Source organism: Nothobranchius furzeri, chromosome 9 (genome assembly GCF_043380555.1).
Source record: "Nothobranchius furzeri strain GRZ-AD chromosome 9, NfurGRZ-RIMD1, whole genome shotgun sequence".
Classification (NCBI taxonomy): Eukaryota; Metazoa; Chordata; class Actinopteri; order Cyprinodontiformes; family Nothobranchiidae; genus Nothobranchius; species Nothobranchius furzeri.
The window spans coordinates 34892330-34906514 of record NC_091749.1 but is presented as its reverse complement, the minus strand read 5'-3'; the positions used below and the strand labels follow the sequence as shown (position 1 = coordinate 34906514).

The following is a 14185-nucleotide window of genomic DNA, read 5'->3' as shown; positions in this document are numbered from 1 at the left end:
AGTATTTTGCTGCAAAAACTAAAAACAGCAAGGAATATTTTACACCCCCCCCCCCCATTTGCAGTATTTCTACTGAATTATTTGTTTCTCGATGTGCATTTAATCTATCCTCCATAGTTATTGCTGCAAAAATCAACTGGAATGCTAAATATGCTTTGTAGCTGCAGCTGTTAATGTAAAAAAAAAAGAGTTTCATGTCATTTATTGGGTTTCATTGAATGTGTACAGAAAAGAGGTTCAAACATTCCAAAAGAATAACATTCATACTTTTTTATTTCATACATTTAAAACAAAATATATCAAGTAGTTGAACCTTCAACCAGTTAAACCATCAAACTGAGTCTGGTTTACAAACAGGACAGGTAATGTCAATGTTTTACATACCATCAAAGGTTTTATTTAGTGCTGTTTAAAAGATGCAGTTTTGAAAAGAAAAAAAAGTACTAACATTTGGTCAAAATAAGACATAGAATAACCTTTTTAGAATATTTTTTTCTTTCAAAAAATGTACCGACTTGTAAAGAAACAAAATGTGTTCAGGTAACCTTGATAAATCCATAATTCATGCACCTTTTAGATGCTCCTGTCAAAAAACAGTCACTATGCTACAAATACAACCAACTAATATTTAAACAAGACAGAAAAGCTACAGTTATTTAAAGTTTCCCTGGCAGATAAGCTCATTTAATGACTGTTGAAATAAAAAAAAAAAGTTTGAGTTACTGTTTGACATTTTGTCACATCAGGTGTACAACATGAGTGCAACAAGAACCCTTAAATAAGGCCCAGGTGATATTTGCATTATTTTAAAGCTTCCATTGCACATTTAATGTTTTAACATTTAACCTACAATTTAAAACAGCAACAACATATTAAGACCAGTTAGTCAGTAGATTTTGAGTGATAGACTTACAGCTACACATGAACCACTTTTATAACTTGTTCTTGACTTTGGAGAGAGAAGAAATCACTTAACACCATAAATAATGATAAACATCAGTCTAGCTGTATCATCATCCAGTCAGGCCACTTAACTGACCTAAGAGTATGACCTGTTGGGGAATAAATATTAACCCCATGATTTAAATTTATCATGTAAGTCCCTTTTTTCTTATAATTTATTTATTCTTGCTGACAGCAAACACCATCCCTATTAGTACAATGAAAATCCTCATGAAGCACATTATATCATACTCATGGTTGTAATGACGACTTCATCCTAAGGATGATAAACATCCATGTTTAAATGGCCTACTACAATAAAATAAACAATTTTGCAGCATCATCTGATAAAAGCTACAGTGTTGTGTTACTGCCTTTTTGCCAGTATAAACATCTTATATAATAACACAAGGAATACTAAAAATTTAAAAAAGAAAATTACATTTGTGAGGAAAAAATAACTCAGAAAAAAAAGGATTTCGTAAGGATCTAGAAACGGTTGTAGTTTCATTGTTATTTTAGCACTAGACTGGTCTGAGATCAGCGCCCCGTTCAGCACGTACAGATGAAGATCAACCATGCAAGCACCAAAATACTCCCAACGTCAGCTTAGACTCTGTAATAAACCAAACATGCGTGTCTTTGGAGGCTGAGGAGAAAAACATGCAAAAAGAGAACATGCAAAGTCCTGCACAGCTGAGATTTGGAACAGAGACCTGGTCAATTATCCATATATAAATAAAGTATAAAAATGTACACAAATGCATAATAATCAGCCAAACATGCAACACTTAAAAAAAATAATAATAAAGCAAAACAGACGGTAAGACAAGTCTTTTTGCATTCATTCTGCAGCTACAGAGTGTCGGAAGTCCCTTATTTCACAGTTTCACTGAGAATAAATAAGACCAAATACTACTTTGTTGTCAAATATGTGACAGGAAGTAAATCACATGCTGGGACAAAGTGGTAATGCCTTCAGAAACAAGTACTGACCAGTTTGTGTTGGATTTTCAAATTGTTGGCTCTGGAGCAACACTGCAGCATGAAAAGCTGTCGATAACAAACATGACGGTGAAGTAAGTCTCTCAGTGGATCCACAAGACATGGTGAACAAGATCAGGCTCACCAGAAAAAAAAAACATTTGACTTTAAAAAAATAGAGCTATCAAGTGAAAGCTTTTCTTATTTAAAAGGCAGATTCAAAGGCAGCATCATGAGTCCCTTTACACTTGTATGAACCTCAAATGGAGTAAAATTCAAGTGAGGCGAACCCTGTAGGTTAACTCTGACTAGAAGACCTCAGTTGCAGATGATAAAATGTGGTCATCCTCAGAAAAACACGTCTAGTCAGGCAGGAAAATAAGAAAAAAGGAGGTATAAGATGCATGCCATGCACTGGTGATACTGGTGATACACAATCCAGAACTCCAGTTAAATGGTTTTCCTCCTGCAACTGTTAGTTGTTACTTCTGCTCCGTGATTTCCCGTTTGACCTCTGCTACATAATGGTGGTCTTTTCCGTGAGCTACCTCCATGATGGACAAGGCCTGGAAGAACCAACAACACAAGCAACAATCAACAAAGATCGTTTTGGTTGCCGTTTACAGCCAGATGTTCTGATAAATGTGCTGTTTACTTACCTTCTTTAGTGCTTTAACACCTTGTGTCTTCTTCTCCAGTCCCAAATACAGACGTCCTAGTTTCAGATAAATGGAGGCTACATTCAGGGAGTAGGCAGGATAGTGAACGCTGTGGTGGAAACACGCAGGAGTCAAAAACTAGCAGCAACCATGAGGCCAGAGGTGGCGTTATAGCTGCTGTTATACCTGTACGGCTGGATGATCTTCTCCCCATAGCTCATGGCGCTGTCCCAGTCCTGCATGTAGAGGCAGACGCCCATGGCTTGATACATCATGTGAAGCATGTAGACATTGGTGTCTGCAAAAATAGCTCCCATCTTCTCCAGACTGAGCTCACACATTTCCAGCAGCTCACTGGGAGGTGAGGGGGAGTAAAGGAATCATGACACAGAGAGGGGGAGGATGGGGGACAAAGATGTGTTCTAACCAGACAAGGATATTTTTGTAGTGTTTGGCTCTCCTGAACTCTTCAATGACATTCTTGGCATAGCTGACCATAGATTGGATCTCTTTTGGTTCTGGCGGAGAGCTCAGCTTCTTTGTCTCCATTTTTGCATTGTCCTACGGAGAGGTAGCAGAAACACTTTCAGTAAAACGTCCTATGCAAGGTGTCGTACCGAAGCGCTCCATCTGGTACGTAAACACAGAACCTTAGACTTGGTGCTGCACTCGGTACACTCGCATAAGAAGAAGTAGGAATCCAACAGCCTCTCTCTCCTGTCCTCGGTGGGGTAGAGCAGGTCTATGTAGCTGTTAAAGATCTACAAGGACACAAATGAGTAAAAACTCGAGAACGATTCAACATTTTTAAACTGCATTTGGTTCCCAAAACCTTATTCTCTTACCTCTTCACCTGGATCTATCTCTTTAACAGCTCGGACCTCGGCCGCTGTGCCTTTATAGGTAACGATAACATTTGGACTACAGCTGTGGTTCATCAGTGCTACACTGGAAGAGGGAAAAGGATTATATATTTAAAATTATGATTTTTAGGAAAAGAAAAACGTTTCTACAACTTTCTGAATGAAAGCATAAAACAGGTATAAAAATGGATGGTTCGACTTTCAGCGACTCACTCTGGAAAAACTGCGGATCCTAGATGGGAAAGCTCCTCGTCCTCTATGGTAAAGCCATTACAATTTACCTGGAAACAAAGAGGTTGTTTCCATTAGTGCAGCTTGAGACAGATCTGATTAAAGAGTCAAGAGCTGCAGACGGGACCCAGCGGGTGTTGGGTGAAGCGATCCTCTGACATGGTGAAAGCTAGAGAAGATCATTAGCTCGTAAACCTACTTCTTTGGAATGAAACCAGACTAACAGCTACCTGTGCAAAGAGCTCGGTGAGAGCCTGGTCACCAGGAAGGTCGTTGATGTGTTTGGAGTAAAAATGATGCAGAGACAATATGTCAACCTGGTTCATCTCCTGCTTCTCATCGTCCATCTTATCCAGATCTGTCAAAGGGAACCAATCACAGACAGGAAGTGAGCAAAACAGACAGAAATGTGAGATCTGAATAAAACTTAACCACAAACACGAGACTGTTAGTGAAAACAAAAGGTTTACAAAGGAGTTTGTTTGGGATATTTGTGACTTTATATTTTATTTGAGCAAATCCTTGTTTCTCAAACAAGAAAAAGACTTATGAACTGTGTTTTCTGTCCTCTCAAGATTAGAAAAGGCCCATTGTTTAGTTCACCTGCTTCCTTGCATCCCGGAGTTTTCTCATACTGAAAAATTATGGCGTTTAGTCAAATCTCATGCAATCTGCAGGAGCTCAAAGCTTGTGTGGTGGAATACTCTCAACTACAAACACATCCTTACAGCTAACTGATTACAGACATTTTTGTGTTTTATAAATCCAGCTAGCTCTCTGAAAGGTAAAGCAACACTAAAGAGTTTTAACACTTTAATCTGTTGCTTTCAAACTGGTTTCAGTGGTTCTTGAATCATAAACTTAAATGTCACATTGAACAGCGTTCCGTAGCCCTCAGAAGTGTATGTGGTATGGGTAGGAACACAAGTGGGCGATCTCTGCCTGATTCACAGCAATAGCTGTGTAGTCTGCCGGCAGCTAATATGAAGGCTAACAGTTAGCTTTTTCAGCCTGCCGACTGTCAATAAAATTATTAAAAAAGAAGAAAAAGGATTTTGCTTTTATTGAAGTAATCATGCAGAGCTGGAAATAAAAGTAAGAGAATAATGTCTTTGGAGGCAAAGCAAACAGCTAAAACCAGAGTGAACATCGCCACGCCCACACTAGTTAGAGGGCGCTAAAAGAGGCTACAGAAACATAGACTGATGGTGACCTGGCTTTGTTGTTACTGAACTTGTAAGCAACATTGTTTTGTCCAGCAGTGTGACTCTTTTTACTTTGTGGTTTATTTTAGTATCAATTAGCTCATGTTAGCATTAGCACGCTGTTATCACTAGCTACAGTAGGCTACAGCAGGGGTTTTAACAACAGTTGTAATTCTGCTTTCAACCAGTAGGAGGGAGAAATGGCAAACGTATTTAACCTTGCTTTAAAACAGCCACACATGCATATCTAGTGATTAATTCCTCAGAGAGTTCAATAAAATCCTCCCAGAAACATTTTGCCAATCAACACGCACACACAGATACAAATGCACGACTCCCAACCTTTTGGAGGTTAGCAATAATAATGCTGAGGTGGAGAAGAAAACAACAGACTGATTGATGAATGAGTTTCTGAGGGTAATGAATACATTTCTGCAGCACTTCAACTGCCATCAATAACATACAGGTGCTGGCCAGTAAATTAGAATATCATCAAAAGGTTGAAAATATTTCAGTAATTCCATTCAAAACGTGAAACTTGTACATTATATTCATGCAATGCACACAGACCAATGTATTTCCGATGTTTATTACGTTTAATTTTGATATTTATAGGTGACAACCAATGAAAACATCAAATCTGGTATCTCAGAAAATTAGAATATTCTAAAGGCCAATGAAAAAATGTTTGTTTCTCTAATGTTGGCCAACTGAAAAGAATGAACATGAAAAGAATGTGCATGTATAGCACTCAATACTTAGTCGGGGCTCCTTTTGCCTCAATAACTGCAGTAATGCGGCGTGGCATGGACTCGATCAGTCTGTGGCACTGCTCAGGTGTTATGAGAGCCCAGGTTGCTCTGATAGTCGTCTTCAGCTCCTCTGCATTGTTGGGTCTAGCGTATTGCATCCTCCGCTTCACAATACCCCATAGATTTTCTATGGGGTTAAGGTCAGGTGAGTTTGCTGGCCAATCAAGGACAGGGATACCATGGTCCTTGAACCAGGTGCTGGTGGTTTTGGCACTGTGTGCAGGTGCCAAGTCCTGTTGAAAGGTGAAGTCTGCATCCCCATAAAGTTGGTCAGCAGCAGGAAGCATGAAGTGCTCTAAAACTTCCTGGTAGACGGCTGCATTGACCCTGGACCTCAGGAAACAGAGTGGGCCAACACCGGCAGATGACATGGCACCCCACACCATCACTGACGGTGGAAACTTTACACTGGACCTCATGCAACGTGGATTCTGTGCTTCTCCGCTCTTCCTCCAGACTCTGGGTCCTTGATTTCCAAAGGAAATGCAGAACTTGCTTTCATCAGAAAACATAACTTTGGACCACTCAGCATCAGTCCAGTCCTTTTTGTCCTTGGCCCAGGCGAGACGCTTCTTGCGCTGTTTCATGTTCAAGAGTGGCTTGACACACGGAATGCGACACCTGAATCCCATGTCTTTCATGAGTCTCCTCGTGGTGGTTCTTGAAGCGCTGACTCCAGCTGCAGTCCACTCTTTGTGGATCTCCCCCACATTTTTGAATGGGTTTGTCGTCACAATTCTCTGCAGGGTGCGGTTATCCCTAGAGCTTGTACACTTTTTTCTACCACATTTTTTCCGTCCCTTCGCCTGTCTGTTAATGTGCTTGGACACAGAGCTCTGCGAACAGCCAGCTTCTTTAGCAATCACCTTTTGTGTCTTGCCCTCCTTGTGCAAGGTGTCAATGATTGTCTTTTGGACAGCTGTTAAGTCAGAAGTCTTCCCCATGATTGTGGTGCCTTCAAAACAAGACTGAGGGACCTTTTAAAGGCCTTTGCAGGTGTTTTGAGTAAATCAGCTGATTAGAGTGGCAGCAGGTGTCTTCTATATTCAGCCTTTTCAGAATATTCTAATTTTTTGAGATACCAAATTTGGAGTTTTCATTAGTTGTCACCTATAAATATCAAAATTAAACGTAATAAACATCGGAAATACATTGGTCTGTGTGCATTGCATGAATATAATGTACAAGTTTCACGTTTTGAATGGAATTACTGAAATATTTTCAACCTTTTGATGATATTCTAATTTACTGGCCAGCACCTGTACATTAGTGAAATCTGAGCATAAGATAAATATAGATTTATAAACAAGGTACTAGATTGTTTAAATGCACAGTGACAAAGGTCATTCACAAAGCTCAATAAAAGGATAAATAAAAAATTGTGTAAAAGGTTCCAGAACTAAAATGTCTCACTAGTTGTTTTATCCGTAACATAGGACAGTAGATAAAACCATAAAAGGTCCATCTAAAAGAAAAAATACAAGCTAAACAGATGTATCTTTTATGATTTTTAGCTTAATAAATAAGCACCAGACTGTGTCTGAATCAGTGGTCTGAATGCTCAAGGGCAACAGTTGTTAGCGGGGAGAGAATGTAGAATTACTGCACCCAGAAGCTTGGGATTTAAGTCCCAGCGCTCCACATTCTCAAATTGGATGAAAGAGACAGAATCAGGACTGGAGGCTACAGTCCAGAATATTAATAGAAACACTCCTAAAACTGCAGAGACACAGAGTGATCCCAGAGAAAAAAGTACACACACACACACACTCTAAAAGTGAACGAATATGTAACTAAATGAGCAGGAACTCCCCTGAGAGATTAATAAATCTAATTCACACACACTCACAGTTCTACTTACGAGATTCAAACTCCTTAAACAGCAGCAGCCTTTCAGAAGGGGTACGCTCCGTTGTTACTCTCTAAAGAAAGCATCCAAGATTGAAATTCAGATTATAATCTATAAATAATCATTTAACATGTTTCATCAACTTTATTAGAGTAAAATATTTTTAATTCATTCAAATGAATAAACGTCAAGAGTCTGTTGGTCTTTTACCTGCTTGGTGATGATTCTGGCCACCAGTCGGACAGTTTCTGATGGGCACCAGTTCTCCCCATAGGAACACATGGCTACACACTCCAGTTTATGCATGGGCCAGTCACCTCTCTGCACAAATAAACACACAAATCAAAATAAGATTTAATTTAGGAAAACATTTTTTTGTTAACTGAGAAAAATGTTCAACGGGACAAATACCTAAAAATTAAAGAATAAAAACATTAGAAGCAGCTGATTCATTGAAAACAAAAATAATAAAACTGCAGTGCAGAAAGTTTTTTTTGCATCATAACACTAAAATTAGACATGACTAGTCGTCATAGCAACAGTGGTGGGAACTTCCCCATTCAGCCCATTCTGAAACACCGGTAGATCGCACCGGCATAAAAATAAGAAAATGATTGTTTGTGCAAAAATAAGACAGCAGCTAATGAGGTAAAAGATGTCTATTCTCAGGAATCCCATTAGAAAAGTTTCCTAATTGTGTTAAGTACAAGTGAAACTTGCTGTCAGTTCCTCAAATATAGAAACTTAAACACACACACACACACACACACACACACACACACACACACACACACACACACACACCTGGAAAGACTTACCTGACAGTCAACATTGCAGTAGTGGGCCTGCTTACATTTACCACACTTGAACAGGTCTTCTTTCCTGAAACAAGAGACTTACATCATTAAAACGTCACAGGGGACAACCCGATGATGCATCGCTAACATTCTTTTATAGTTTAAATCAAAGTTTTAATGACTTATTATTCTTCCACAACCCAAGACAGTTGTTAAATTCAGATGCTTAAGGATGTTAGTGAGGTCTCCAGTGTTTCATCCCTAACAATTATGAAAAAATAAGTCTATAAATAATATTTTATTTACATTGCGCGCGCGCGCGCGCACACACACACACACACACACACACACACACACACACACACACACACACACACACACACACACACACACACACACACACACACACACACACACACACACACACACACACACACACACACATTCATTTTTCTATCCAGATAACAGATGACCTTGTATTGACTTCAATTAACTTTAGTAACTGCATTTATGCCTAACCCAAACCCTTACTCTAACCATAACCAGTGTATTCCTAAATCTAACTGGAACAATAACTCAATTCACATCTTACCGTTAAACCTCTCCCCTAAGCCTAAAACAAGGGGTCCACCGTATTAGGACTGTGTTTCGGTCCTTATAAGGCCCATTGGTCTTCACTAATCAGTGAATATGCCAGTTTTGGTCCTAAGTAGGATAGTTAAACAAGTGTGTACACACACACACACACACACACACACACACACACACACACACACACACACACACACACTTCTGGCCTCCTCTCATGGGACACATCTAAATTTAGTGTCCTAACCTTTTAGTGCTCCTATGGCAGCCTGGTTAGGACACGTGTGGGTGTATGAAAGGCTGTTGGTGGTAATACATTTGTTGAGATGAATGAAAAATGTAATATGATGTCTTGAATTACAGAGAAGCAGAAGACTACATTTAGACTTCTGCTGCTCCAATGAGTGTGTATGTACACCTTATTATATGTCTATGGTCTACACATGGCAATGATCCATAAACGGGCCCTTCTAACCACTTCACACCCTGCACGGTTTTAGTATAATTACTGATTCATTTCTCAGTGCATTAGTCTCAATGTTTTTTTTTCTTTAAAGCCATGTTCACGCTTTACCTGCTTGGTAAAGCTCAGATAATTTATATGACGGCTTTAAGCCCACCTGAGACGGATCAAACTCTGCAGAGAAAAGCTGCAGCAGCAGTCAGGTGAGTTCCCACTGACACTGTCCAGCAGGTTTACCAGCAAAACTTAGCTTGTGGACGCTAAACTAGCCACATACTTGGCTCCGTCGCCTTTAGAGTATCAGAGTTCGGTATCTGAGATTTTTTTTAAAGTTTGGGGAAAGTGAGCAGGTTACCTGGTGAAGCAGTGCTCACAGTGCGCTCCCCTCTCATTCACTGTCAACACGTAGGTGTAGGCAGGACAGGAGAACACCAACTCCCCGACCGCAAAGTGCCTCACCGCCCGCAGGCCTTGACCTCTCCCAGGGCTCAGGAAGCGCTCTGTTCCTTCTATTCCCTCGTTCGACATCGTTTGTTTCAGTTTAAGGTTCAGACACAACGCGCGTCTGCTGATGAGTGCGCTAATAATCAGCTTGTGTCTGAACTCCGTCTTCCTTCCCGGTCCGGTGTGTGTCCGCTGTCACTGCTGTTGCCCCCTGCCGGCGAGGCGAGGACACTACACCCTGGTTAGTTCATGGCGCAGGAAAGGTGTAGCAATAAAAACAAATGATCTAAAAAAGAATCAAAATGCTACACCCAAACAGATTTTCAACCCAAATTTTAATAAATCTATTTGATCTTTTTTTATAAACTGTAATATTTTACAGTTTAATTTTCAGTTATCTTCCTGTTTTGATATTTTTTAAATTCTACTGATATGTTGTGGGTTTTTGAATCATTTTAAATCTATTGATTGATTGATTGATTTAGGTTTTTGCTGTGACTAAAAGTTCAGCCATCCATCAGAAAACATGCATAAATAATAATATACATATGAAAATAAATTATACATTGCAGATCAAATATCTATGCATAATTTATGAATAAACCACAGGTAAAAGTTATATTAACTGAAAAATAGAGCTATTTCTGTGCATCTACTTGGCAATTTTTACATTCACTTCCTGGAAAGATAAATAATTCCAAGTCATCTAAAACAGGGTAAATTACTCTATTTAAAGTAATGAGTGTGACTTGTATCCATTAACATTCATTAAATCGGAGTAAGTTGCTGGGCAAACCCTTTCTGGCTCTCAGTTTAAAATCTCAATACATAAAAATCTGCATGGAGCACATTAGTTCCGCATTTTTTTGACACAATTTATATTGTAAATTACTCCAAAAGCCCAAAATGTTTGCAAATTTTGTATAAAATCTTATGACATGTGCATTTATGTAATATTCATTATTTAGATACTTGCAAAAATGTGCACTTGTATATAAAGACTTAATCTAAAAAATTTCTGTTTTTTATTTATTTGAAGTCAATGCCAAGTAGGTGCTCCTAAATCTTGCACAAGGTTCTCAGAAAGCAACACGTCATTTTTAATTTTAGCCCTGCCATTGTAAGACTTCCAATTAATGTTCCTTCTAAGTCGTTGAAGTCTCATATTACGTGCAAAACACATGCACATTTGCCAAATTGCGCACCATTTGCAGGAAAACTACATAGCCCAGAAGGAAGAGTGGGTTGTCCAGTAATTGGAAGGTTGTAGGTTTGATCCTGGGGCCTGCCAGAGAATTCTGTTGATGTGTCCTTGGGCAAGACATTTAACCTGAAGTGCCTTCCCTGATGGCGGTCGGAGGGAACGGTGGAGTCAGTGTTCGGCAGTCTCGTCTCCATCAGTGAGCCCCAGGGCAGCTGTGGCTACATCGTAGCTCATTATCACCAGCGTGTGAATGTGTGAAGGTTTGAATGGTTAAATGATGTGTTGCAAAGTGCCTTGGGTGGTTGTACCCTTAGAAGGTGCTTTACAAATACAGGTCTTTACCATCCTTTCCTACAGATACATTCATGTTTACCAACTTACAGCATGGACTCTTCACATCACCACCAGAATAAAAAAAATTCAACACCATTTAGTTTATATATAAATGTTTTTATTTAAGTTAATCATTTCTCCTCATTCAAAGTGGAATTTCTGCAGATTCTATAAAACAGGGAACAGTTAGAAGCGCTGTACAGTCTGACAACAAAACTAGGAACTGCAGCGGAGTACACTGTGTATATATGTACATACTGTACACACACTAATGTAGTATATACAAAAATATACACTTTTACACACATGACCCCTTCCCCAAGAGTCTTAAACCCCACTTCAAAAGTTCAAAGCCACATTCTTCACAGATTCTGGCATTTGTTCGTGCCTCTTCCTACAAATGAATATTTAAATCGTTGATCCGTCTTTTTTTTTTTGTTGTGATTTCTGACTCGCACGCGACGTTCATCGTTGAACAAAACAAAAGATGGAGAAGCTTACGCAGTCCTGAGCTGGATGTCTGATCAGGGCTTAGGGGGTTCTTCTTCTCAGGGAGTGTCTGAGTTAAAGTGGTCCCAGTTTTACAACAAATCACCACTTGATCCCTGTTTAAAGGAAAAGCTGAAAGAACACAAAGTTCACTCTGATTTTAGTTGAATTGTATCAAATAAATTGCAGATTTATCCTAAATAAGACACAAACATGTAGAATCAACAATGACTGTGTTCAAGGTTACTTTTAGTGATGAAATAAATTTTTCTAACATTCCTCCTATAAGTGACAATCAGTTTTCTTCCATAAGTGTAACAACGCCCAGCATGAAAGCGGAACACCGACGACGGATCGAAAAGCAAGAAAATACAAAAACATCCTGAACAAATCATCCAGCTATTCTTAGCTTCCACCCCACCCTTTTATTACTCCTCATACAGAACACAGGAAGTAACTTTGGCACGTTGTGCTAAAGATGTAAACATTTAATCATCCAATCAAAAACCAGGACCTTCATAATTCTGTCGTCTCCCCTCGTACAACACAACCCAAATAACATGTCCAGAAGTATGAGACCAGTTTGGAAAGCAAAGACTTCATATAAGATGTGCACTGATGCTGGCGATCACTCAGGTTTGTGTGCAGTTAGTTTCCAGTCATCTCAAAGAAAAGGAATGGGAGTAAAAACTAAAACTTTCAATCTCAGATGCACAAAAAGTCCTTTTTATTTTCTTTGAAGCGACTGCAGCTCATGGCGACAGAGGGAGTTAACGCCTACAAAACCAAAATAATAATAAAGAAGCTATTTTTAAAATGTAAAGTTCCTATTCACAACTCAACAAATTTCCACTTCACGAACTAAAAAAATAAACCTTCCCACGTTAACAATAAATCTGGATTTTGATCGTTGCAGAAAACGACAGACTTCACATCTGTTTTATGAATCATCTGGTCTAGTCAGAACCATCATTGCAACTTCTGTAAAAGTCTTTACCGGATTAAATAAAAGTTTAAAATGCTCTATTTCTGCAACTTAATAAAAACTGTCTGTGTGATTTAAATCTGGTAGAATGTTTGCATTTTCCACTACAATTTAAAAAATCCTACTAATCATGAAGGCAACATCTTTACACGTCATCCAGATGAGTCGGGATTATTAACCAGCTCTATTTTTGTCGAGAACAGTACGGGTTAAACAAGGCAAGCGTCAGGCAGAAAACATCAAAACCAAAGAGATGGAGTAGAATAAAATCAGACAACACTGGATGTCATTGGTGGTCAGTAAAAAGCTGTAAACAAAACAGTTTTTCTGTTAATGAGAAAAAAAAACCCAAACTGAGCCAAGTTAGAACACGTTCAGATCTCTTCCAACCTCCACAAACTTCTCTTACAATAAGAACTTAAGCATGGAGACTCACAGCAGCAAACCTTATGCAAGGAAGCCCAGGAAAAGCTGAAATGCACAAAAAGGCATCGGGTTACCTGGCAGATGGGTAAAATAACTAAAACTGGTGGCTGTAACACTATCTGGTAGCTTGAAGTGATGCCTGTTGCTCTCTGTAATTAAAAAAATAAAACTCTGCTTTTCTCCAGCAGAAACGGAGAAGACACTTAGTAAAAAAACAGTTCACTGCAGTTTTAAACCTCAGAGCAAAACAACTGGAGAGGGAGCTCCATCCACGCCTCTGAAACTGGAACAAGCAGGTTTTTACACACACCTGATGCGTTTTTAATAAATAAATGAGATCATTACAGGGCAGCATTAGTAGTGCTTAGTTTCCTTATTTTTTGTGTAAGCAGGAAAACTCATCTGAACACCTAAGAAGAAGCTGCAGCAGAAATCTAGTTTGGATTTTTAGATATTTGAAAATAAATCATGAAGATGGAAGATGAAATAATTGAAGCTCCACAGGGAGCAGTCAGAGAAAAAAACTGGTTTAATCGTTCTTCCGGTCGTCCTGAAATTTAAACCACACTTTTTAAATTTTGGTCCACTTTTTTGTTGTTTTTTTTCTTCCTTTTTTTTTTTTTTTTACAAAAGTAAAGGAAAAAAAGACGAATGAGTTTGTTTAATCCTGTTTGTTAGGGCGCTGCAGCAGCCAGTGCGGAAGACACTCAGATGTTCCAGGGCAACTCCACCAACCAGTTCCTCTAAACACCCAATCAGCTGTAAGAGTAAATACCCGAGTCCTTCTTTCCGTTTTTCCTCCATTTTCTTTACCTGTTCTGTAAACCGGTGGAAAAAAAAAAATGTCCTCCCCCATCCCTTCCACACCCCACAAACCTGAAGCATCCACCTTGAGCTCCCGGTGGAGCCTC

The 14185-nt window shown here is 39.1% G+C and overlaps 1 protein-coding gene across 1 annotated transcript; it reads right to left on the bottom strand.

Moving 5' to 3' along the window:
- Positions 1-2177: 2177 nt before the first annotated feature.
- Positions 2178-10038, bottom strand: smyd2a (SET and MYND domain containing 2a). The gene is made up of 12 exons (XM_015952748.3): positions 9749-10038; positions 8364-8427; positions 7756-7866; positions 7558-7618; positions 3910-4037; positions 3662-3729; positions 3431-3533; positions 3236-3346; positions 3026-3146; positions 2772-2946; positions 2586-2694; positions 2178-2492 (listed from the first exon to the last, which is right to left on the bottom strand). Exons 1-12 carry the CDS (start codon positions 9919-9921, stop codon positions 2409-2411), a joined length of 1308 nt encoding a protein of 435 aa, XP_015808234.1. The 5' UTR covers positions 9922-10038; the 3' UTR covers positions 2178-2408.
- Between the last annotated feature and the right edge of the window lie 4147 nt (positions 10039-14185).

Coding starts and splice junctions, on each gene's coding strand:
- smyd2a (XM_015952748.3), bottom strand. CDS start 9,921: ATGTCGAACGAGGGAATAGAAGGAACAGAGCGCTTCCTGAGCCCTGGG. Junction 3,730..3,909: donor TCACCGAGCTCTTTGCACAG/GTAGCTGTTAGT, acceptor CTTTGTTTCCAG/GTAAATTGTAATGGCTTTAC. Junction 3,347..3,430: donor AGATAGATCCAGGTGAAGAG/GTAAGAGAATAA, acceptor GTGTCCTTGTAG/ATCTTTAACAGCTACATAGA.